This window comes from Arachis hypogaea, chromosome 14 (genome assembly GCF_003086295.3).
Source record: "Arachis hypogaea cultivar Tifrunner chromosome 14, arahy.Tifrunner.gnm2.J5K5, whole genome shotgun sequence".
Classification (NCBI taxonomy): Eukaryota; Viridiplantae; Streptophyta; class Magnoliopsida; order Fabales; family Fabaceae; genus Arachis; species Arachis hypogaea.
The window spans coordinates 81,807,088-81,834,318 of NC_092049.1; the positions used below are offsets into that span (position 1 = coordinate 81,807,088).

Below are 27,231 nucleotides of genomic sequence, written 5' to 3' on the forward strand. Positions count from 1 at the left end.
TTTTTATTTTTGCTTTTTCGTAAATTAAGAGGTTATTGGTTTTTATTTAGTTATTAAAAATTTTTCAAAAATTTGTTCTTGGTGTTCATCTTGATCTTCAAGTTGTTCTTCGTGTTCATCTTGACCTTCAAGTTGTTTTTAGTTATTTTCTTTGTTTTGATCTAAAAATTTTAAGTTTGGTGTCATTTTATTGTTTTTCTCTTTCCTCATTTAATTCAAAAATATATTTTTTTTATTTTAATTAAATTTTTGAAATTTGCATAAAAAAAATTTCAGATTTTGATTTTAAAATTTTTATCTTATCTTATCTTAGTTTTAAATTTCAAAATTCAAATCTTTTTCAAAAAAATCATATCTTTCTCAAAATCTTATCTTATCTTATTTCAAAATCAAATTTCAATTTTCAATATTTAAATTCCAAAATTCAAAATCCAAATTTAAAATTTTAAAATTTAAAATTTTAAAAATCAAACCTTTTCAAAATTTAAATCTTTTTCAAATTTTTATCTTATATTGTTGACTTTTTCAAATTTCAAATTTCAAATTTCAAATTTCAAAATTTAAAATTCAAAATTTAATTTTCAAAATTTAAATTTCAATAACCTTTTAATTTAAATTTATTTTTATTTTTATTTTTTTTTTTTAATTGCTACTATGAACTCTCACCCCTTTCGTTATGAGTCTGGTTACAATTATATTGCAGGAAGAGAAAATTACAATGAGAACAAGTATCAAGGTTGGAACAATCAAAGATGGGAGGAGCCACAAGGATTTGATCAACCCTCATGGCGACAACCACCCCCTTGCAGTTACCAACAAGCCCCACCATATGCTTATGAACCGCCTCCTCGACATAGCTTTGAACCACCATACTCACAAGCCACCTACAACCATTCACCTCCATATGACCCTAACCCGTATCCACCATACCAACCACCTTATGAGCCATATGAACCATATATAGAACCACCCCAATTCCAACCTAATTACTCCCAAGAACCACCACCTCAATATTCGCCATCTCCATATCCATCAATCCAAGAGCACTATGATCCTACTTATGATAACCGAGCGCAACAAGAATCAAGGGATCGTCTCACGGAAACAGTGGAAAAACTTCATGCAACCCTTTGCCAACTGGATCAAGCGATAAAGCGATTACCCTCCCGACGTTTGGACATTCAAGGAACCCCATGGCTTCATGTGGAGAATCTACTGAAGAACGTAGCATGAAGGAGATATTAGAAACTCCGGTGGACAGTGAGTAGCACGATTTTGTATTGAAACAATTGGAAGAAGCTACGCCTGCCATTGAGGAGGAAGAAGTGATTGAAGACTTAGGAGATACGGAACCTCCAGGGGAAAGTCAAGTTATAGAGCCTCCTTCAAGGACGATTGAAATTGATGTTGAGGAGGGTGTACAACCTCCAAGGCATATCATGGTTGAAGACTTTGAAGAGGTTGATCAAGAGATGGATTCAATCATTGATGAATTCTTATCTGCAATTGAATCCTCTCCCATTGGACTTGACATGGAGATTAAAGAAGAAGAAGCACAATCTCCCATGCCCTTGGTGAACAATGAAGAAGAGATTGAATTGGAAGAAAGCTACCAAGAGGAAGAGGTTGAAATTGAAGAAGCTTACAAGGAGGTGGAAGTTGTTAGAGAAGAGCACATGGGAGTGGAGCTTGCAAGTTCATTAGAAACACCTCTCCCAAGGCCATTACCGTCCAATACAACGTTCAAGTGGGTAAAATTCTTATCCTTGACCTTTACCTTCCCGCTTGAATATGGGCTACTGGAGACGGATGGTCAACTTAGAGCTCTTTGTGGCATTAAGAGTAAGAAGAAGATGGTCAGTGGTAAGAATTGTCCTGCAAGGTTCATTATGGTTGGAAGCTCAAAGTTTAAATGCAAAGGTTGGTGTAAAGCTCAACTGAATGGGTCTAGGAAGTTGTTTGGCCACTTTAGTGAGAATTCAGATTGCTTGCTACCCGGATGGAATCATGATGATCAACAAGACGGGTGCAAAAACAAGATTTGGGACCCCAGAATTCAGTCTAGAAATCAACACTCTTGGGGCCTTGTCACTTGCTTTAACCTGCTTGAAGGCTTTCTGCGCCTAGTTTGGGATCCCGGAGGCCATTGGAATTACAAACATTGGTGGGGATTCAAGGATCAGTACAAGCACAAGCCACCATAAAAACGGACTCCCCAAATGTCCAACTTAAGGACTTTAACTAAAAGTGCTAGGTGGGAGACAACCCACCATGGTATGATCGTTCCTTTTTCAATTTTAATTTTATTTAGTATTGTTTGTTTTTTAGTTTTATTTTACTTCATTGAACCTGGAATAATTCATAACATCTGCATATTGCATTCTGCATTTTGCATAATAAAAAAAAAAAGAAAAGAAAAGCACGCACGCGACGCGGCAGCGTCGCTGACGTGTCCGCGTCACAAGTGCATTAGGAAGAAAAGACAAGTGAACAGAGAGTCACGCGAGAGCGTGGCTGGAGGCGTGCCCTTGGCACAAATTGACCCACACGACCGCGTGACCGACGCATCCGCGCCATGTGCGAAAAATGCCTCCCACGCGTTCGCGTCACCCACGCGAACGCGTGACCTGAAAATCGGCATAAAAAAGGGGTGTATGGCAGAATGTTACGCTGGACTAGGGCTGGAATGGCGCTAGCCGCACAAGCCCTATGACGCGAACGCGTCCCCCACGCGGCCGTGTCGTTTTCCAAAAATGGCCATCCATGTGATCGCGTCAACCACGCAACCGCGTCACCCAAAAATTTGGCAAAAAGAATTTCGAACAGAGAGTTGCGCGAACACGAGGCTGCACACGCGCCAATCGCACAAATTAGACCACACGATCGCGTGACCCACGCGTCCGCGTCACCTGACCTTATCGCTCACCACGCAACCGCGTCACTCACGCGTCCGCGTCGCCTACGCCGCACAACTTATCCAAATCAGCGCCAATCATCTTACCTTTTCTTTTTTTTTTTATCCTAATTTCTTCTATCTTTTCTTCTTTCTTCTTCCTTTTCTTACTTTCTTCTTCTTCATCTCTTTAACTTCTCATCCCTCTTCACTTCCATTCTATTTCATTTAATTTATTTGCATACATTCATTCATTGCATTATTTTCATTGGTGTTAGAAATTTATTTGGGTCATTATTTTCTATATTTTTGTGGATTATTAAAGGCATTGTTTGACAATTATATATTACCTTTTAAAGGGTTGCTTGCATGTTCAATTTAATACTTTCAATAGCTTATTTACCATGCTTGCTATGTGTTTGTGAAAAAGCCCGTATGGCATTGGGCACTATTTTTCGATTTCTTTCTATCTACTACTCTAAATGCTTGCTTTTCACAAAACCCTTTTTATATTTTATTACTTAAATATAATTGTTATTACAAACATGTTGTTAGTTTGAAAGGCTTGGTAATCTAACTTGGACATTGAATGCTTGATCTATGCTACTCATGCCTTTGCCTGCATGCCAATAAACACCTTGCATTTAATTGTCACCATATGCACCTGCTATATTTCCATTGATGATTTTTCACATGTAGTCATGACCATGTGTTAACATCATTCATCTTTTAAAGTGTATTGATTACCACCTTTTCCGTTCTCTTCCTTGCCCTAACCCTTGACATTTTAACATACTTTCTCTTTTCTTTCTTTCAGGATAGCCACCAAGAAGGATAAAGAGAAAGTTACTCCCAAACCACCGGCAAGGAAATGAACAAAAAGAGCCCCAGCTGAGAAATCACAACCCCCATCCACTTGCACATCTTAGCATGCACCGAGGACGGTGCAATCTTTAAATGTGAGGAGGTCGATACCGACTTTTAGGGGTTAGTTACCTTCTTTTCAACACCATTGTTTTATTTTCTTTGTTTGTTCATTGTTGCATTTGCATGTTTGATTGCATATTTGTTTGATTTTGTGCATATTTTACCACTTGGTTGAAGAAATATTTTCTTTTTCAAGAAACTTTTTTAAAGTATTTCACTAATTTGAATAAAATTTAATGTTAAACTTGTTTGAAGAAATACTATACTGGAACATGGTTTAGAGTTTGAACACACAAAACCAGTGAGATTTTGAGCTTATTTGAATTGGTTGCATTTTATCAACCAATATTCTGTTTTAGTGTGTATTTTTCTCTCTAAAATTGTGATCTTTGTCTTGCTTAATTCTATATTTCCATTATTTGATGTATACATACACTTACATGATTGAGGCCTTTGTTTCACTGAGCTTACATACCCATATGGCCTTACCTTTCATTATTCTTTGCAAACCAATGTTGAGCCTATTATACCCCTTTGTTCTTTACTTTAGCACATCATTAACTCTAAGCGAAAGACAATAATACCCTTAATTTGAATCCTTGGTTAGCTTAGACTAGTGTGAGTGCTCATGAATTAAGTGTGGGGAAAAGTGGGTTTGGAAACGTTTGGTTTGAGAATTGAGTATGTTAGAATTTTCTGAAAATGTGAAAGAAATGTTTAGGACATGATTCATGCATCCAATAATTTAATCATATGCATTGAGAAAAAAAAAAGAAATATATATATATAAAAGAGAAGTGAGAAAAAGAAAAGAAAAAAGAGCAATTAAACAAAAAGGGGACAAAATGCCCCAAAGTAAGTGGTGAAAGCAATGCATATGTACTGTACTTGAAATTAGAATGCATGAATATGTGGAAAACATGGTTAATGGATAGTTAGATGTGGTATTATGATTACATGGATTGTCTAAAGTTAGGTGGAAAGTTTAAGTTAATTAAGGATTCAGATTTTAGTCCACTTGGCCAAATACAATCCTACATTGACCCTAACCCCATTACAACCCTTAAAAGACATCTTGATATGTGTATCTATGCATTAAATTTTTGTTGATTGTTAGATGAAGAGCAAGCCTTAGAAAGCAAGGTTAGTAGAGAATTGAGATAATCGAACCTAAAACACTTAAGTGATTAGAGTGCAAACACTTCCAGCGAGGGTTCGATGCTCGATTCTTTGTTCCCGGCTTTCACAGCTATTTTCTTTTACAAGTCTATTTGTACGTCATTTTTATGAGTTGAATTAGTGAAATCCAGTTCATATTTGTTCTTAAAAGATTTATCTACTTTTAACCAAGTAGAAAAAAAATTATTTTACATGTAGTTGCATTCATAGGTTGCATTTCATACATTTTACCATTCCTCTTCACTTTTATAGCTTCTCTTGAGTTTAGCATGAGGACATGCTAATGTTTAAGTGTGGGAAGGTTGATAAACCACTATTTTATGGTTTATCTTGTGCTCAATTGAGTGGATTTTATCAATCTTTCATACACTTATTCATATGATTTGCATGAGTTTATGTTTTCCTTCCTGATTTTGTGCTATGATTGAAAACATGCTTCTTTGGTCTTAATTTTGATATGTTTAATCCTCTCTTATTACCATTCGATGCCTTGATATGTATGTTAAGTTTTTTCAGATATTACAGGGCAGGAATGGCTTGGAGGATGGAAAGGAAGCATGCAAAAGTGGAAGGAATACAAGAAACTGAAGGAACTGCTAAAGCTGTCCAGCCTGACCTCCTGGCACTCAAACGATCATAATTTGAGCTACAAAGGTCCAAATGACACGGTTCTAGTTGCGTTGGAAAGGTAACGTTCGAGGCTTCGATTTGATATATAATTTGCCATAGCTGCACCGAAGCCACGTGACACGAACGCGTGAATCACGCGGACACGTGACCTGGCAGAAACGCAATCCACGCAAATGCGTGGACGACGCTTCCGCGTCACTTTCCTGCAACCTGTACATACCAGAATACGCTGAGGGCAATTTCTGGGATGTTTTTGACCCAGTTTTCAGCCCAAAAAACACATATTAGAGGCTATAAAGTGGGGGAATACATCCATTCATTAACATGTCTTCCATTATTCACTTTTCATAATTTAGATGTAGTTTTTAGAGAGAGTGGTTCTCTCCTCTCTCTTAGGATTTAGGATTAGGATTCCTCTTAAAGGATTTAGAACTATTTCTTCTCAATTTCCAGGTTCAATGTTCCTTTTATTTATTTTTCCAATTTGGTTCATGAATTCTCATGTTTAACTTGATTTCTTTTATTTAATGCAATTTGAGGTATTTCAGATTTATCACTTCTTCTATTGTTTGTTATTAATTGATGTTCTAAGTTAGATCCTAACTTGATTTTGGAGTTGATTAATATTTGGAGACCTTTGAGTTGAATTACTCAAGAGTTAAATTATAATTGGGTTCATTGTTGGGCTGGCTCTCTAGTCACTAACGCTAATCTTTCCCAAGGGAGAGGATTAGAACTTGTGAATAGAAGTAGACTTCCAACTTACTTGACTTTCTTTTACTTTACTTGGTAAAGGATAACTAAGTAGAGGCAATCTTCAATTATCAATTGATCTTGAGAAAAATCCAACAAGGATAGAACTTCCGATTAATCTCTCCTAATCAAGGCTTTTTATTGTTATTATTTTATTTCCTCTGCCATTGCTATTCTCGCTTTTTATCTTAATCAAAAACCCCAAAACACACTTTTTCATAACCAATAATAAGAACACCTCCCTGCAATTCCTTGAGAAGACGACCCGAGATTTGAATACTTCGGTTATAAATTTTAAAGGGGTTTGTTACTTGTGACAACCAAACGTTTGTACGAAAGGATTTTCTGTTGGTTTAGAAGCTATACTTACAACGCGATAATATATTTGTGAATTTCTTTGCCGATAGAAATCCTTTCGTCAGTAAGCTTAACGGATACAAATGGGAAGCCATATTCGGGGCTTGTTCCCAGATAATATTAGGTTGCGGATAGTCAACCGACGTATGAGTTTATGGCCTGCGTAAGACAGACATGCATCATGATTGTTTGTCGCATATTCTTTGTGATTGTGCTCTATGACAATGCTCTATGTTTGTGATATGTGACTTGTCTCTAATTGTCTGTTATTGCTGATTGACTATTATGAGGTTAACCATGGTATTAAATATAAATAGTAATGAATGATGTAGAAGGGAGCTAAGACTGTACTAGATTGAAAAGGATTGAAACTGTCATGGAATGAAAGAGACTAAAAACTGTATACCTAAAGTAGAAATGATCATGAATACAACTATCCCAACGCTAGAGACTTGCCCTAGGACCGATATACGAAATGTTTTCCTTCATTAGTACCACGCTGGGAATCGTTGGTTCTCACCCCCCCTTTCCTTCATTGTTCCTACAGATGGAGCCGACAGTAACATTGGATGAGATTACGAAGCTTCCTTTCTGTTATGATCCAGACTATAAAGTACGTTTTGTGCTTTGAAGACACCCGATACTATGTGATGCTTTGGAGGCTAGAGTATTTTTCCTCTCCTTGTTAGCATTCTTCTCGAGAGGTAGGACTTCTCGAGAGGCCTCAGATATCCGTAAGAGTTTGTAGTATATATATAATGTAATATATCAAAGGTGTGTTAAGGTTCACATGACTGATGTTATTCCCTTGATGTATATATGAAGTCCTAGTGACACTATGTGATATATTTATTTATTTATTTTTTGCCCTACTTATGTTTGCTAGATGTATACCTATTCTTTATCTATTATATGAATGCCTGCAAAGCTTAACAAAAGCCGATATTTGATAACATTTACGTTTACGATTAGTACAACAAGCTAATAGTGGAATATATATTAAATAAAGAGTCTAGATTCCCATAAACTGATAGATAAGTAGCCTCCTGCTATTAGCATTGGTCTTGATGTGCTAAGAATTGGGTCATTACAATTAGAATAAATGTAGAATGGGTATTATTTTTAGGCGGATGCTACCATGCTGAAGTAAGATTCTTTCAACATGTACCTAAGTGACTTGGCATGAAGGGGAGTAGGACGCGTGTGTTGATTGTGTTGTACGCACAGACACAACCCGAGGTACTGTAGTGTTGGCAAGAAGGTATAGTTCTAGTAGGGCGTAATTACCTCCGCGTAATCGGTAGCTAATGTTGACTAAATATTTGGGTTTAGCCTTTTTTGTTGAACAGGAAATTTTTTTGTTGCTATCGTGGGTTGGGGTTTATTGTACCGGCCACATATCATTTTATTCAATAGAGTCAGTATCTTGTTTATATTAAAATGAAGTTGGAGACAGTTAAGGATTAAAATTGAGCTTATCAAGGGATGGGTATGCTGATGGTTTTTTCTTTTTTTTCTTTTTTTTGTTGTCATGCATCAGATAAAGTATGATATAGTCATACATTCTTATAGACAATGTATAAAAAAGAAAAAATGAGAAAGCAATAGTAATAAGAATGAAAAGGAAAGAAAAAAAATTACATGTGTTCTAGTAAAAGTTGTGGTAATTAAATAAGAATTTAATAGTATTAATGGGTGTATTAATTTCTTAATTTGGAAAACAAGTGTTTTTGTTAAAATTGTGTATGAAAATTTTTTTTTCTAATTCGCTAACGTTAAAATAGGATATTAAATTTTTGGTTAAAAATATTTTGTTAAAGTAAACAAAAAGCTTGTTTGAATGAGTTTTTATGATATATTTTATTTTCAAACGATATTTTTTTTAAAGAATTTTGTTAACTTGTGCTCTATTAAGCATACTATAAAAAAGTATTTTATAAAAATTATTATAAAAATTAATTTTTTTACGTTTTCAATACATTATATATATCAAAAATATTAAAAATTTTCTATTATTATATTTTTAAAATGTGTCTTTAGGACAAAAGTTAGTTAATTTTTTTTAAAAGATTTTATTAAAAAGTAAAAGTAATTTTATATTTGGTTATCTTATGAAAAAATATCTTTTTATCTAATAATTATATTTAGGTATAATAATATAAAAATATTTTTTATTTATTTATTATGTTAAAAATATTTTTTTAAGTAAAAAATAAAAAATATATATAAATTATAACTTCTAAAATCTTTTATTTTTTTAATACCTTTATTTTTATTATTAAAAAATTTTCTGACACACTAAAAAATAAACTCAATAGCTTTCACACACAAAAAATCGAAGGCACAATTGACCAGAAGAAATAAATAGCTTGTTCTCATATACTACCCTAACTATTTTATTTTGAATTTATTATTAATTTATTATTACAATTATTCTTCGATTTTTGTTTTTGTTTCTATTTTTATTCTTGTCATATTACGTGGCCCATAATTGTTTTCTGACCAAACTTCGTCTTCCCAATCCAATTCCATCAAAAACCAAACAGCCCATACCCAATAATAACAAAAACCAACAAAAATATGTGTCACATTAACAAGTAATAACTCCTTAATGCTTTCATATTATGGGATTCCATACCGTAATTAACCTATTTAAATTCCTGTTACCACTGCTATTTTTCAGTCTATGTCTGTTAGGCAGTATTTGGATAGTGTCTTTGAGACACAAATACACAGTAAGACATAGACACAAAATACACAATTTTTTTTGCTATATTTGGTAATAATGTACAAGACACATTGATCTTAACTAAATATCATATTTACCCTTATCACTGCAACACCACTACCAACATTGCTTTCCACCATCACTACCATTAATTTTTCAGCCTCAATCTAAATAACTATGAAATATCATCAAAATCTTTAATCCAATAATCAAATCAATAATTTTTTTATATATAAAAAATTAAAACAGAGATCCAATAAAAAAAGAAACTTGAATAAAATATATCCAATGAAAAAGAATAATGAAAAAAAATACAAAAAACAAGTACAATTTGAAAAACAGATATGGAGGCGGTGAAGATAGATCTATATACAGGAAGAGACAACAGAGGCGTCAGCACCGGCACGAACCAGCAAAGGCAACGGAAGTGGGTGAAGGTAGATCTAGAGGTAAGGCGATGCAATAGAGGCATCGACACAAGCGACGAAGAAGAGAGGCGAACAAGACAGATCTGGAGGCGGCACGACGATGGGGATGACGGAAGGCGACAGGGAGGTGGCACAACGATGGTGACGGCAACAACGCTGAGAGGGAGATGAGGACGGCGGCGGAAGAAGAGAGAGAATGCAGAAGAGAGGAAGAGAGGCGGACAAAGGAAGGATGCGGTGGCAATGCCAATAGTGGTGGCGGTGACAATGGTGGAAGGAGAAGGTAGGGGTAGAACAGAGGTTGGAAGGTGGAATGAATTGGAGAAGAAGAGGGAGAGCTATGAAGATAGGGTAAAGGATAAAATTGGAATTTTAAAAAATAACTAGGGATAAAATTGAAAAAATTTGTGTCTCATGTGTTATGTCTTAGTGTCACAGCTTGAAGGAGATACACAAAATACATGTATTTCATGTACATCTGTGTGTAACCGTGTCCATCAAAATTTTGTGTCTCAACAAACAAACAGTATACATGTTCCACCGTGTCCATGTCTCTAGTGAACATGGACATGAACTAAACGCTGCCTTACTACACCAACAACTATAACATGCGTCAAGATTTGCTTACTTCTACCTCGTTTCAGCAGGTGCTGAAAAAATTTTACTTCAGCACCATAGTCGAACCCTTATTTTTATTGAGCATTCTCGTACTGCAACTTTAACTAGATTGAACAAAAGTAAAATCTAAGATCTTTAAATATTATTTCTTCAAGCCTTCTTAAGTCTACGAAATGATTTAGATTAGATTTTTCACGAACATAAGAACCTTAAATATTCTACTTACCTTTTTTTTTAAACATTCAAATTGGATACCCACCAATCTAAAAACCTTAGATATTGTTGTCTCAAACTTTCTCAAACAAAAAAGTGACTCAAATAAAATACATCACCAACTAGAGAAATTTGGATATTTTACTAAATTTTTTAGGCACAACTTACACTAAATACTCTACTAATCTAATAACTTTAAATATTATTACCTCAATCTTTTTTAAACTAAGAAGTGATTCAAATTAGATATCCCGCTAATCTAAAATTTTTAAATATTTTATTAACTATTTTACGTAAGACTCAGACTAGATTATAGCATAATCTAAAGATTTTAAAGATTACTACTAAATCAAGTTATAATGAAAACTGTTCATTGAAATAAAAGATTTAACATACACATATAATAAAAGGTCAAAATATTTTAAGATTAGACATTTTTAATATTTTGATAACTTTATCTTAAAACTTTTACAAAGACACTCATGTTTTATGAATGTTATTTTATTGAATATACGAACAAATCCTTAAATAAAATGTGAAATAACAAAGTGAAATTTATCTAATTTATAATATTTTTATCTTTTAAAAATAATATAACTTAATAGTAGAAAAACAGCTAGACAAGTACGATAGGTTCTAGCTACTATATTCATAATAAAAATGAGTTTCACTAATAAATTTATCTAAAATAAATTTACTATTTATATATCCTGTTAACTTCTATATGAGTCTAAAAAAATTATGGTGTTTGCTATGGTGCCTATAAAATATTGCCTAATTACTAAAATAGGTAAAATAATTAATTTTAAATTTAAAAGTATAAAAATAAAAAAATTTTAAATATTTTAAAATTACTATAAAAAGTAATTTAAACAAAAAATTAGACACAAAATAAAAGGCACCATAGAATTGACAAAAAATTATATATTAAACTTTACACAGATCTTCCTTAGCTGACACCAAACAGCAACAAAACAATTGGAAAATGTCAGAGTAGTTTACTTTTCTCCAAACTAACAAAGAAAAATAAAATCAACATCGATTCGGTATAGGGCCATATATTATATTTTATATAACAGATCTCTACCTTGATGAATTTGAAATAAAAGGGACAAATTTCTTTCAGTATCAACCTCTTATTGACTGATTATACCTTCTCATATCAACTAATTCCTGGTTCTGATCTCCTTGACAATTTGTTGTATATAGTTTGATATTTCCGTTAATCCCTTGCAATATGTAGAGGTTTGCCGAAAAACAGAACTCGTCCTTTCTTTTTAAACAACTGTGAACTGTCTACAAGTAAATATATGAACTGGTAGCTCTTATCTTCCGCTGGCTATGCCTAATTTTGACTCTTTGAGGTTACATCTTAAAAAAGAAACAAAAAAAAAAAAAAGTGTAGTTAGTCACTTAGTTGTTAATTATACCATTTGTTTTATGGGAATATTTTATACTGTCGAACGCCATATTTTTCCCTCCAAAGAGATTATGACAACAGAAATGTCATCATGGTAAAGTCGTCTTTCTCCTTGTGGGATATCAAGCAACTCATGGAAATTCATACCTGCACCATTAAAAATAAAAAGTCAAACTATAACTTGCTTTCTTCAAGTGCATTTGAGAAGAGCATTCATTAGTAAAAGCTAAACAAATAAATAAACAATAAGAGTTGAACAATTATATATTTTTCTAAGTACTTTCTTAATTCTTAAATAAAGTAAAGAGTTAGTTACATGCATTTAATATTTTTATTTTTTTAAAAAATCCAAATTTTATTATTTAAAAATTAAGATGATTTTGTAGTCAAAGTGTAGACACTAACATTTTAATAACCATCAATTTTGTATGAAAAATTAGATAAGATTGATAATTTTTTTTCTTTTGAATAAATAAACAAAAATACACGCAAAAATATAAAAAGAACAAAAATATACACAAAAAAGTTTAAAATAGTCAAATATATCTCAAAAAATGTTTAGGCAAGTAAAATTTGATGTTTTTTTTTACTTATTTGACATAAAATTAAAATTATATATTTTGTAATCACCCAAATCTCGATATAACAGCTCAAAAAGTTATTTTTAGTTTGTTTAATTAAATCCTTCACAATTGACAGAAAGTTTTGACTTGGTTAAACCTTTTTTGGAGTGTATTAGTTATTTTGAAATCTTTTGAGTGTACTTTTGTTTTTCTTTATACTCTTTTATGTGTATTTTTGCCTTTTTATTTATTTGTTGATAATGAGAAGATTGATAATTGAGATATTCATGTTAAACATTGACACATGAAAATAAGTTTAAGTAATAGGTATTATTATTTTTATCGGTAATGTTAGGAAGACAAAAAAAAAGGTAAAAAATTACCGTATTTAATATTGAGTAATTGTTAAATAAAATAAATTTTAACTGTTTTTGACTAATTATTTTTTATTACCAAACATCTCCATATTTCTTATTAAAAGAACTCTTTATTCAAAAAAAGTATATCATTATTAATTTAAAAAGGTATGTTAAGTGAATTTATTTTGAGACAGTTTAATAACACATCTTTTTTCTAGCATTGATTTTAGCAGATATATTAAATGAATCGTTACGATGTCTTTTGTAAACAAGGTGCTTTTTACCAGCTTTTTTGGCTGCTCTGTGCAGTGTTTCTTCAATGAGAAGTTGTGCAGGATCTATGTCTGGGAACATAGTGATGAAGTAGTCCACTTTAAAAATTGCTTCTTCATTGGTGAAGTATTGGAAAATTCCATCAGAAGAGAGTAAGAGGAATTTGTCATTTGGACCGAGCCTATAGTGGTGGAGTGAAGGGCAGCATGTAATGTATGGGGAGTCTCCAATGTAGTTCACTTTGAATGTCTCCAACACTGCATTGTTTTGTTTAGGCTACAAAATTAAGAAGTTGGTGAAGTGGTTGGTTAGCAAATAATCAAGGAAATTAAAGATTAATTTAATTAGTTGAAAGCTGAAAACATTTTACGAGCAATCGTCTAATCACATCTCTTTTTTTGAATAATTATTCACGTAGTCAATATAAAAAACAGTTATTTTTGTTGACATAACACTCAATAATTAGATACTAGTGTAAAACTACTTTATACTAATAATGTATCAAAATTAAATTCTAATTTTGAATCTAAATTTTTGAAAGTTGATGATAAGTCTTGCAAATTATAATAGCTAAAACAAAATCAATTTAATAACATATATAATAGAAATGTGTTTGATAATATGTTTGTGTAGAAACTATAGAAATAAAAAATGAAGATGAAATATTAAAGAAAATGTTTTATTTAGTTTCTATTATCCTTAAATTTTTGTGAATAAAAATTTTTGAATAAATATTATTTTAAAATAGACATTTTGCTGTGCAATATCTTTGTATATCTCTCCCAAAATTTATTACCAAATGGAGTTTTAAAATTTAGAAGAACTAACGCTTCTTAATTTATGAATGAAATAATGTAAAAAATTAAATATGAGTATTAAATTATCGAATTTGAATCATCTAAAGTGAAGAAGTTGGTAAAGTGATAAAGTAAGGTTAATCACTATTGATTTTGCAATTTCTATGAAATGTGTGCTCTATTATCTTAATTTAAGAATGATTAACTTCTTATTTTATTACTCTATCCCAAATTACCTGCTTAAGGAAGCCGGCCCCAAAAGCCCTTGTGACATTCAAGTAACCTTTAACCCTTCCTTTAGTTACAGCAGAAGGGTCATCTGGATGCTCCCTCCATATTCTACGAACCTCCTGAGATACATAACAATTCTTAACTAGCTAGTCTCATGAACTTGTGATTCTTCCAACAAGCATAGCTTTTCAGATCATTTTTATTTTCAATGTTTCACGTGTTTAAAATTTTGCAGAAAAATAAAATAACTAGTGAAAAATACAAAATCTAGAGTAATGCTAGGTAACTAGCTTTTCCTGTTGGTTAATATCAGTTAATTTTTTTAAAATTATTTTGTTTATCTTAAATATATACTCTAAATCTATAAATCCTAAATAATAAATCTAAACCCTAAAGTTAGTTTCGTATAATTTTTGTATTAGAAAACTGACCTCTTTGACATGAGTGCTATGCTCCATAGTAAGCTGAAGAGAATTCCCATCGTGAGTTGCCAACACAGCGCGGCTATCTCCAACATTCATCAAGTACACATCTTCCCCCTTCATCAACATAACCAACACACAAGAACCCATCATAGCCAACACCGGATTTTGAGCTATCATCTCATCTGAACTCTTAAGAAACGCCGCCTCCGTTATCCTCAGCGCCTTCGAAAGACCTTGCAAAACATCCCACTCACTCAATTTCGCATTCAGTTTCACCTCTTTCTTGCAATTTCTGCTATTCCTTCTCTCTACTTTCAAGTTTCCATTTCCTGTTGGATTGTTTTCTTTATTGAAACTTGAGGAAAAATAAGAACCACCATCCACCAACGATTTGGAATCTTGACAACCCACTATCTTCTTGAGTTCTTCATAAACAGCATAAAACAAATTGTTCAGAAGATAGTCAGTGGCATCAGGACCATTGAATCCATCGTAAATCCCAACATAAATCCACCCATGATCCTCGCAAATCACGATATGTAAACGATCCTCGCCGGCTCTACCATGAGCCCAATGTAAGTTCTGACACCCCTTTGACAAATTACACTTATCATCGTCGTCATCATCATCAACAACAACAACGTTATGAAACTTTGGTTCGTCACTCAAATTAGTGCTACAACCCACTCTGGCGTTAGCATTCCCGTTGTTCTTGAAAATCGGTCTCTTCTCCTTGGGGAGAAACGATCCACTCAGCAACTTCTTCAAACTTGGCCCACATGTTTTGTTATTGGCATGTTCATAACCATAAGCTTTCTCATCACCTATTTGACCGTTCGAGACACCATTATTCAACGGGCTCTTTGGAAAGGTATGAATAAAGAATTCATCAGCAGGAGCGTGTGGTTGCGGTTGCAGAGGCACCATTATTGTGGAAGCGAAGGAACCTGAACTCTCAAATGAAGCAGAGGAATCCAAAGCTGTCTCTTGCTGAAGAGAATCATCAAGGGAGGTAGAAGGCGTTGACGACGTGTTTGCACTCACGGTGGCCCCGGACACAGACCGGAAAGTAACGAAGGTGGCGCTGCCGTCCGAAAACACATTGCCGCCGCCGCCACGGGAGAACTGAGAATTGTCTGGTCTCACATAGCAGATGGAGTCTCCAAGAGCTTTGTCATGTGAATCGGAGAGGAAGGTTATCCCGTTGTCGAATCTGCCGGAGATTTCTCCGGCAGTGTCGGAGGAGCAGACGCAGAGCTTACCCATTCGGTTACCCATTGGAAGATGGACAGTGCTACCAAACAATGGGTTTCAATTCAAGCTTTGAGTTTCTTCTGTGGATCTCAATGGTGCATTGGCGCTAATGAAAAAATAGAGAGCAGAGGGAAGAAGAACAGAACAGAACAGAGTTGAACTAATGAAGTTGGAAGCAAAAAACCGCATCGGGGAAATAAAGAGGTCTTGACTTTATTGCAGTTTTTAAGATTTTCCTTGGGGCCATCTTTTATCATTTTCAGCGAAAAAAATATAAATTGATTAGTGTTTACTTAAATATAGAACAAATATAAAAAAGTTATTGAGCAATTAATATTTTTATTTTTCTTATAGAAAAGTTGACTATCACTTTGAGTTAAATGCTTGAGAAGCAGTTTCGTTTTGTTTTTGACTTTTTGTTTTCTATTCTTGGGGGCGTTGAAATGTGAGAGGAGAAAAGTTTCAGGGGATGATGCATGGTGCACTTTTAAAGGAGTAGAAGTTAATTTTGTCATTTGACTTTTGCAAGAGTTCAGCATAGAAATTGATTTGGCATTGACAAGCATTTAATGAAGAATTTTAATGTTATGTTATGATTCATTCATTTTAGGATGCCCATTTGATAGATTTATTTGTTGATAAACAATTTTTTAAAAGATATTATTTAAAATAATGTTTAAATTCGACAAAAATAATTAATAATTATTATATTTTTTTTAAATGACGAAAATATGTTTGTATTTAGCAAATGACTTATTTATTTGATCTAAATATTTTTATTAATATTACAGAATGCACAAAAAATCGAAACAAAATTTAATCTCTAAATTTTTTTTTTTAGTTTTCAAAAGGATATAGTAATTTATAATAAAAAATTAAAAAATTCACTTGACATAAAATTACCAACTTTAAGAATGAAAAGATATTATTTTTCTAATAATAACTACAAAAATTTATATCAAAATTTAATCTCTAAAACATTTTTTATAACATATATTTAATGTTTAGTTTTTTTTTTGTCGCATTTTTAAATTTTTTGGGAACTTACTTGTCATTAATATCTTTTAGAATTTTTTGTCGACTGATATAAACTTTCAAATAACATTTTAGTAATTTACTCTTTTAGGATTTTAGAAATTTAGATGATTAATATTTTTTATTTATTTCTTTCCTATTTTTTTACTAATAACATAACTAATTTCTCCTTTTTTTTTATACTAAAAGTATTGGTATTCTTCTTTTACTATTGAGACATGGTTTAGTAATTTTTTTTTTATTTTTTAAAAGTAACTTATCAGAACTATTTTTTAAAAACTAACTTTTTAAAAACTACAACATTTATATTTGGTAAAATTAAACAAATTTTTTTTCAATAATCACAAGCAATAATAATTGTGTTTAGTAAAATAATTTTAAAATATTAAAAATATTATAATAGACATAAATATAAATATAAATTTAAATTTTTATAAATATATAAAATTATATTAAAATTTTTAATTTTGATTAGTACAAACTAATTTTAAAAAAACTTAAGTACTTTTAAAAGTGTCTCTAAATTTAAAAACTACAAATACAAACATATAATATTTTTTATTTACTACATATAAAATGAGATATTTATCCTCATAAAAAGAATGACTACATTTTTATAAAAAAAAATTATCAAACCAAGTCTAAGTATACTAAGAGTACTAAATAAAAAAAAATTTTATCTAACACTAACTCAAAAAGAAAAAAATTCTAAATATTAACACCCAGATTGAGATTATCAATAAAACAATTATTAAAAAAAAATAATTTATGTGTATAAATAGAGGAAGCATCAATTTGAAAAAAACACTCTTTTTATATAAAATTTTTTTCCTCTTTTTTTTATACGTTTCTAATATATATAATAGTAGTAAATATATAAGTTACTTTTTTCTATTATTATAGTGGGATAATTATATTAGTGAATATCAAAATTAGAGTCTTTTATTTATATTTTTATTTTATATTTGTTATATCTTCTTTTTTTATTCTACAACACGTTATCAGCACAAGACTCTGACCAAATTTTAGGAAGACTCCAGCTAACAAATTTTTATTATGTCGAAGCTCTCTCATCTTGAATTTAATGCTCTTGATATATCTGGAAACAACTAATATCATGGATACTAGATGCTAAAATCCATCTTGATTCAATGGATCTTAGAGATACCATTAATGCTGAAAATAATGTATCTCAGAAGGATAAAGCCAAGGCCATGATTTTTCTTCGTCGTCATCTTGACGTATGATTGAAAAATGAATATCTCACATTAAAAAATCTTGCAGATCTGTAAAAAGACCTTGAAAAAAAGTATAATCATCAAAAGACGGTGATACTTCCTCAAGTCCGATATATTAGAGAAAACTTTCTCGACCTTCCATGCCTCGAATGTGCTCCTGCAGCAGCAGTATCGAGAAAAATAATTTAAAAAATATTCTGAGTTAATTTCTTGCCTTCTTGTTGCTGAATGCAACAATGAATTACTTTTAAGAAATCATGAAGCGCGCCCAGCTGGTGCCACCCCATTTTCTGAAGTAAATGTGGCAAATCATAACCCCATAAGAGGTAAATGGCAAGTTTTTTATAACAAGAAAAATTATGGAAGGAAGAAGAATTATATTTACAAGAAATGATCTCACCAGAAGTGGGATAAAGAAAGAAACAATGGACAAAATAAATCAATTGAGGATAAATATTTCTGTTGTGGTGGAAAGGGCCATTGGTCACGTACCTGTCGTATCCCAAGGCACCTAGTCGATATTTATCAAGCATATTTGAAAAATGACGACAAAGGAAAAGAGTCGAATTTTGTTTCAAATGATGCTGAAAATTTCACCACTCATTATGATGTATCTGATTTCTTTGAGAATCCTGAAGAAAATATTGGCCATTTGATCAATGATGGAATAGTTTAATATATGTGTTTGTTAAGTGTTCACGTGAATAAATAATGTAAGAAACTTCTTGTTAAGTTTTATGCATTTGAATTTCAACATTACTGAATGTGCTAATAATAATAAAATTTTTAATATATACTATACTTCTTAGAAAAATATTTTCAATCAAAAAAATAATTTTACTGCGTAAATATTTCTACTAATTTTATTATTATTTTTTTGAAGAAAATGGCAAGGACGTATAGTGAAGATATTTGTCTTGCGGATAGTGCAAATTTGGACACTATTCTTAAAAGTAATATATATTTTACCCATTTTGTGCCAAAAGAAGAATATGTTAATACTATCATTGGCTCGGGCAATGTGATAGAAGACTCCAGAAGAGCTATAATTTTATTTCCTGGAGGAACAAAATTTATAATAAATAATGCACTATTATCTACCAAGTCTCTGAGAAACTTGTTGAGTTTCAAAGATATCCGCCGAAATGGATATCATATTGAAACAATGAATGAGGGAAATCATGAGTATTTGTATATCACAACCCATGACTCAAGTAAAAAGGTAATATTAGAAAACTTACCCTCACTTTTATATGGGTTGTATTATACTAAAATTAGTGCAATTGAATCACATACCATTGTAAACCAGAAGTTTACTAGTCCAAATGAATTTATAATTTGGCACGACCGATTATGTCATCCGGGAACAACCATGATGCAGAGAATTATTGAAAACTCACATGGACATTCCCTAAAGAACCAGAAGATTCTTAAATCTAGTGAATTTTGTTGTGCTGCATGTTCTCAGGGGAAGTTAATTTTAAGGCCATCACCAGTAAAGATTGGATTTGAGTCCCCTAAATTCCTAGAAAAGATTCAAGGCGATATATGTGGACCTATTCATCCACCATGTGGATCTTTTAGATATTTTATGGTCCTTATAGACGCATCTTCGAGATGGTCACATGTGTACTTATTGTCTTCTCACAACCTGGTATTTGCGAGATTACTGGCTCAAATTATTTGATTAAGAGCACAGTTTGCAGAAAATCTAATCAAAGCAATTCGTCTTGATAATGCTGGTGAATTTACTTCCCAAGCCTTTGATGCTTATTGTATGGCTAATGGAATAAATGTTGAACATCCAGTAGCTCATGTTCACACACAAAATAGGTTAGCAGAATCACTTATTAAACGCCTCCAATTGATTGCTAGACCCTTACTTATGAGAACAAATCTCCCAACCTCGGCTTGGGGCATGCTATTTTACATGGCACAGCACTTATTTGTTTGAGGCCAACGAGTTACCATCAGTTCTCTCCTATGCAATTAGCTTTTGGCCAGCAGCCAAATGTTTCCCATTTAAGGATATTTGGGTGTGCAATATATGTTCCCATTGCACCACCTTCTTGCACCAAAATGGGATCTCAAAGAAAATTGGGGATATATGTTGGATATGATTCTCCCTCTATAGTAAGGTATCTTGATATACAAACTGGGGATGTATTTAAAGCTCGATTTGCAGATTGTCATTTTGATTAATCAAAATTTCCAATATTAGGGAGAAGAGAATAAGCTTCCTGAAAAGGAACTTAATTGGAATGCATCATCCTTGATGCATTTGGATCCTCGATCAGCGCAATGTGAACTATAAGTTCAAAAGATTATACATTTGCAAAGAATAGCAAATGAATTGCCTGATACATTTTTTGATACAAAAAGGATAACGAAATCTTATATACAAGCGGAAACCCAATTCGAATTGATGTCCCAGTCGGACAAATTTCCACTGAAGTAAATTCATGCCAGAAGCGTGGTAGGCCTATCGGTTCCAAAGACAAAAATCCTCGAAAAAGAAAAGAGATAAATACTATTCTTGTTGAAAAAGACATAGTAAAGACACCTACAGTTGTCCAAAATTTTGATATGATTTTAACGCCAGAAGACGTTCAGGTACCTGAAAATTGTGAAAATAACGAGATCTCAATAAATTATGTCTTTACAAGAAAAATGAAGTTGTGCGCTACAAAGCCCGACTTGTGGCACAAGGTTTTTCACAAAGGTCCGGTATAGATTATGAAGAAACGTATTCCCCTGTAGTGGATGCGATAACATTGCGTTATTTGGTCGGTTTATCCGCATCTCATAAACTACATATGCATTTAATCAATGTGGTAACAACCTACTTATACGGTTCATTAGATCGTGATATCTATATGAAAGTCCTGAAGGACTGAAGATATCTAAACCATCCAATGAATATTCACAGGGGTTATACTCAGTTAAATTGCAAAGATCTTTATATGGTCTAAAGCAATCTGGAAAAATGTGGTATAATCGTCTTACTGAGTATCTAACCAAAAACGGATTTAAGAATGATGATATCTACCCATGTGTTTTCATAAATAAATCTGCATCTGGATTCATCATAATTGCTGTGTACGTTGATGATTTAAATATCATTGAAATTCCTAAAGAGATTCCAACAATTATAAAAATTCTAAAAGAAGAGTTTGAGATGAAAGATCTTGAAAAGACTAACTTTTATCTCGGCCTGCAGATCGAGCATACAAAAAATGAGATCTTTATTCATCAAACAACATATACAAAAAAGATCTTGAAGAGATTTTATATGGATAAGTCACATCTATTAAGTACCCCAATGATCGTATGATCTCTGGATGTGGAAAATGATCAATTCCGTCCTAAGGAAGAAAATAAAGATATCCTTGGTCATGAAGTTCCATATCTTAGTGCTATTAGAGCGCTAATGTATCTTGCTAATAATACACGACCTGATATATCATTTGTTGTGAATTTACTATCAAGATATAGTTCCTCTCCAACCAGAAGACATTGGAATGGAATCAAATAAATCTTTCGATATCTTCATGGAACGGTTGATATGGGATTGTTTATTTGTTTTATCCATATGGATCTAAGCCACAACTAGTTGGCTATACAGATGTAGGATACTTGTCTGATTCACACAAAGGGAGATCTCAAACAGGATATCTGTTCACATATAGTGGTACAACTATATCATGGAGGTCCACGAAACAGACAATTGCAGCAACATCCTCTAATCATGCTGAAATACTAGCAATTCATGAAGCAAGTCGCGAGTGTTCTTGGCTCAGGAGTTTGATCCAATATATTCTGTCATCATGTGGACTTATTGATCAGAAAATAGCCCCAACTGTCATGTTTGAAGATAATACAGCATGCATTGCTCAACTTAAAGGTGTATATATAAAATATCCGCTCAAGTGATAATCTGGCAGAATTATTTACAAAGTCACTAACAAAATCCTCCTTTGAAAGATTGGTACATCAAATTGGGATGCACCAATTTCGAGATATTAAATGATGTCGACAAGAGGGGGAGACTATACTCGTTTTTTCTTGGTCAGGTTTTTTTTATTGGGTTTTTCTTGACAAGATTTTTAATAAGGCAGTCCCCATCACAAAGGATATTGTACTCTTTTCCCTTCACTAAATTTTTTTCCCATTGGGCTTTCTTTAGTAAGGTTTTAACGAGGCATAATCCTAAATGGACATCCAAAGGGAAGTGTTGTGATAAGGATCACTTCATACGTGGATGTCCATTCTTAAGAGAGAATGAATTTAATGAAGGTTGAAAAGTGATGACAATTTGTGTGTATAAATAGAGGAAGTATCAATCTGAAAAAAAAAAACATACATGAATAATAAACATCTCTCTCTTTATACAAAACTTTTCTCCTCTCTCTTTTATACGTTTCTAATATACATAATAATAGTAAATATATATGTTACTTCTATTATTATAGTGGGATAATTATATTGGTGAATATCAAAACTAAAATCTTCTATTTATATTTTTATTTTGTATTTATTATATCTTCTTTATTTATTCTACAACAAAAATCAAACTTCTCAATCAATATAATCAGAGTCGATTAACATTTATACTCAAATTTTAATAGAATCAAATTACTGATAAAAATACAAAAATACAATAGTGTTGATTTTTTATGTTTGCTAAAAGTTTGATCATTTGATTATATTGTTGATTACTTTACACAGGTGATGTGAAAAAAAAATGTATAGATATATCTAAATGTATATCACTAATTTGGTAGTAATTTTTAATATTTATATAGTATTTTTAAAATAATTATCAATAAATATAAATATACTCAAGAAGAATAAATTGAGTATAAAGAATAAATATAAATTTTTATGCAAATACAATGTACTTCTAATTTTGGTGAATTTATAGAGAAACTTCAACCGTTTAAACCATATACTTAATATTTTGCGTATTACTTGAATTAGATAACTTAAACTAAATAGAGAATGATAACATACTAATACTTTTTTAAGGGTTTACAAGTGAAACCTAATAAACACTACTACGGAGTTGTATTTTTTATACCACTTTAAAATATTAAAAAGAAAAAACAATCATTTGTACCCATGAACTTTATGAACGCTGACAAAAGTACCCATTAAAGAAGGAAACAGTCATTTCTCATAAGAATAAAGAGAAGATTGAAATTTGCTGAAAGAGGTATTGAGATTAGGGTTAAGAAAATGGTAATTTGGGATTTTTAGGTATTGAGATTAGGGTTTTTAGGCAATGGAGGTGTTTGAGATTTGGGAAAGAAGAGAGGAGGGGTTGAAGATAATGGTGGGGGTAATTCTGAAATTTTATTAAAAAGTCAACATAAATTTAGGATTTGGGTACTTTTGTCGTACGGAATCCATCTTTGATAGATACAACATTAGTTTCCTTCTTTAATGGGTACTTTTGTCAGCGTTTATAAAGTTCATGGGTACAAATGGTTGTTTTTCCTATTAAAAATAAGGGTAAAATATTATTTTGGTTCTTAATATTTGAGTCGAATCCTAATTTGATCCTTAACGTTTTAAACGTCCTATTTTAATCTTAAAAATTTTCAAACATCCTATTTAAATCCCAAAAAAATTTTAAACGAGTTCAACATTGTCTCACCATTAAAGTTGATGCAAACAATTCGCATATTGAAGAGCCAATAGCATTCGATTTCAGTATGTAAGTAAAATCAATCTATCAACGATTACTAATACAAAAGTTTTTCCTTTGATTTTGAAACGTTGATGATTGATTGTTAAGATTTGGAGTTTTGTACTAAAAGAAAATTAAGGAGAAGAAGTGTTACAAGAATATTTTGATTATATTTTTCTAACATATGAAAGAAGATATGACTTAACTAGACGTCTACATCACTCATTTTATTAATTATTAGTGTCAAATTTAACAGTAGGACAACATTAAATCTGATTAAAACTTTTTGAGACAGAAATAGAATGTTTAAAACATTAAAGACCAAATTAGAATTTGACTCAAACGTTGAGGACCAACGTAGAGTTCTTTATCCTAAAAATAAAGAAATGTAAAGAATTTAGAAAAAAAGAGATTGCAAACTTGGATTTTATTCTAGTTTAGTATAGTGTCTTTATATACATTTAGTCCTCTCCACTAAGGTGTTGGAGGTCTTATGTTATTAGCACTACTGTATCTTAGAATGTGTTTCGATCATTAACAAACCCAACTATCGATTAATAATTTCATTAATGTTCTATCTAATGTTTGTTCAAGTGTGGAACGAACTAAAATTTTTTTCCTTAAACAATATAAGAAAACTAGATGTCGTTTAAGTGAGAAAGTAGTTTAAATATTAAAGAATATAACCTCGAACACCAGGCTGAGTAATCACAACCATCTCAGATGTAGAGAAGGAACAATATAGTAGACCTTATAAACACTATTGTCTCATTTCTAGTTGCGAAAATCCTAAAGGCATTAACAAAATGTCTATTTTGGCCAAAAATCAAGCTTTCGTTCAAAATCATAAATCTCCACTTCTGCAACTTCCTTACTTATTTTCTAAAATTTCAAGCTTCACAACATTACCAAACAAATCAATTTATGTCTCAAAATATACTTAATCAATTCTCATTTACTTCATAACCCATCATTACCCAAACTCATCAAATTCAATCCCAACGATTCATACTCATAATAAGATCATATTCAATAGTCATGGTATATTTTTTATTTATTTAAAATATTGTTTCACACAATAATCTATGTTCAAACAACATAATATATAATCATCAACTTCTATACATGTATATAAATATCATCAAACCTCACAAACTTGCATTATTCCACCACCATCATTTTTTTCATACCTTAAATCATCAAACCAATTATTCCACAATACTTTGACACAATATACGCACTAATACATGATTCAACATATCCTAAGCCATCTAGTCTAAGTTTTCACAACACATTATATTTTAGCTACGAGAAATCGAAATCATACCTTGGTTGATTCCTCATTAAACCCGAAACACCTCTCTTATATATATCACACCTCAAGTTTTGAAATTCCAGCACCTCATCAAGCAAAACCCAGTCTCTAATGTTAGTCCTTTAGCTTCCAATTTCTCAAACTAGCTCCATCCAACAATCAATTTCAATCTATTACCGTAATTACCACCAAAATCAACATGAAGCTCACTAATTCAACATATATACCAAGAGTTTGAGGGTGCTTACCTAACCCACAACTCAAATGAGCTAAACCTGATAATACCCGCAAGTTAATTCAAATTTAAACACCGAAATCAAGCAAAATTCAACATAATTACACATTAAATTTCGAAATTTGGGGAGGAGAGAACTAAAACTGAAATATGAATTCCATAGCTAATCAAGGATTGGGCTTTATAGAGCTTGTCATGCTGGTCGCGTGGCCACAAACGGTGTGACGATCGGAACTCCGGATCAAAAGTTATCTCGTTTTGAAATCAAACCAATGGTTTTGGAATTTCATCACTCTCTTCCCCCTTCTTATGAGTTCAGCATGTGGGGAAGGAAGGGTTGTTGCCCTTCGTTAAAGAGTCATTTGGGTTGGACCTTAGGCCCAATACAGGTCTGATTTGTCTGATTCGGTCAATTCGGTCTAATTTTGGGTCAAATCTTTTAAAATTAGTGTTAAAATTCATATTTTAATTAGCTCTCTCTTATTAAACTATAAAATTCTATTTTCTAATTTTCTTAATTAATAATTAATTTATTAGCTAATTATTTACTAATTTTGCGGGTTTTATATCCTACCCACCTAATTTGTAATTTTGTCCCCAAAATTCAACTACTTACGAATGAGCACAGTTAGTCCTTCCTCATCCCAATTCAAATCCTCCGGTATGCTCCTCCATACCGACTTGACTTCGATGTCACCTTTACTAATGGGACCTCTTACCTTTGGGGTTTTCTTAATGTTGACACCGTTAATCCTAATTAGAGTCATTCGAAACTTTAAATCTTTTTGAATTGAACTGGTTCAAGTTTTAGGACATGAGTTGCATGGGAAAAAATACACTTCCGAAGCCGTGAGGCAAGGAATGCGTTGCGCAAGCTCGAAAGATATGGTAGTAAAATCACTTGATATACCACCAGTTGAATTGTTTCAACACATACCCCGGGTTAAGCTTTCTTTAGGTTGATTGCTCATATGTTATCAGTTGTCGAAGTAGTTTTCAAGAATACATAGTTTCCCTCCTTAAAACTCTTTAGGTTCTCTCTTTGGGTGGCAAAATTATTCTACCGGCTTTACACAAGTAGAACCCTTAACTCGAATTTCATTTAGTCCTTCTTTGTTATCTTGGCTATCAGTCCAAAATCTAAAACACTTAATTTTTTCGGGTCCACATCAATACAGAAATGACTAGCATCCTATGCCCCCACTTACTCTCTCTCCTTAATGCACAATCTCTAATGTTCTATCTTCACCTTCTAACATGTTAGGCATCAGATTGCAAGTGATGCTATGTCATCACTCACTCCAAGCCACCCACAACATATACTTTAGTTCATATTACTCCTTAATGATTGCAAGATGAGCTCGAAAGTCCGCTTTTGTGGGCTTCAGACAGTAGTTCACGTCTCAAACTTCTTATATTCGATATACAAGTCCTATTGTTAAACCTCCACACTCATTATCTATCTTTCTTGTTCTTTTCTTGACTCCTTTAGTCAATTGACTTCAACATTCTCGGTAGTTCCTTATCCTCCTACTGTGCTTCCCAAACGCTCTCGGCCTTACAATTTCTTGAAACTCGCAATTGATTCAATCTGATACCACCAGTTATTACCTCAACGCCCAACTTCAGACAACAACTTACTTAACATTTACCTCTCCTTAATAGTCC

General features: G+C 32.1%; 1 protein-coding gene across 1 annotated transcript; it reads right to left on the minus strand.

Moving 5' to 3' along the window:
- Nucleotides 1-11,678: 11,678 nt before the first annotated feature.
- Nucleotides 11,679-16,161, minus strand: LOC112742674 (probable protein phosphatase 2C 4). The gene is made up of 4 exons (XM_025791911.3): nucleotides 14,801-16,161; nucleotides 14,375-14,488; nucleotides 13,353-13,617; nucleotides 11,679-12,293 (listed from the first exon to the last, which is right to left on the minus strand). Exons 1-4 carry the CDS (start codon nucleotides 16,070-16,072, stop codon nucleotides 12,178-12,180), a joined length of 1,767 nt encoding a protein of 588 aa, XP_025647696.1. The 5' UTR covers nucleotides 16,073-16,161; the 3' UTR covers nucleotides 11,679-12,177.
- Nucleotides 16,162-27,231: the final 11,070 nt, after the last annotated feature.

What these genes read in the sequence shown, in the direction of transcription:
- LOC112742674 (XM_025791911.3), bottom strand. Translation starts at nt 16,072, where the DNA reads ATGGGTAACCGAATGGGTAAGCTCTGCGTCTGCTCCTCCGACACTGCC. An exon ending in ATAGCACTCATGTCAAAGAG is followed by an intron (nt 14,489 to 14,800) that starts GTCAGTTTTCTA and finishes TATGTATCTCAG; the next exon opens with GAGGTTCGTAGAATATGGAG. An exon ending in GGGCCGGCTTCCTTAAGCAG is followed by an intron (nt 13,618 to 14,374) that starts GTAATTTGGGAT and finishes TTAATTTTGTAG; the next exon opens with CCTAAACAAAACAATGCAGT.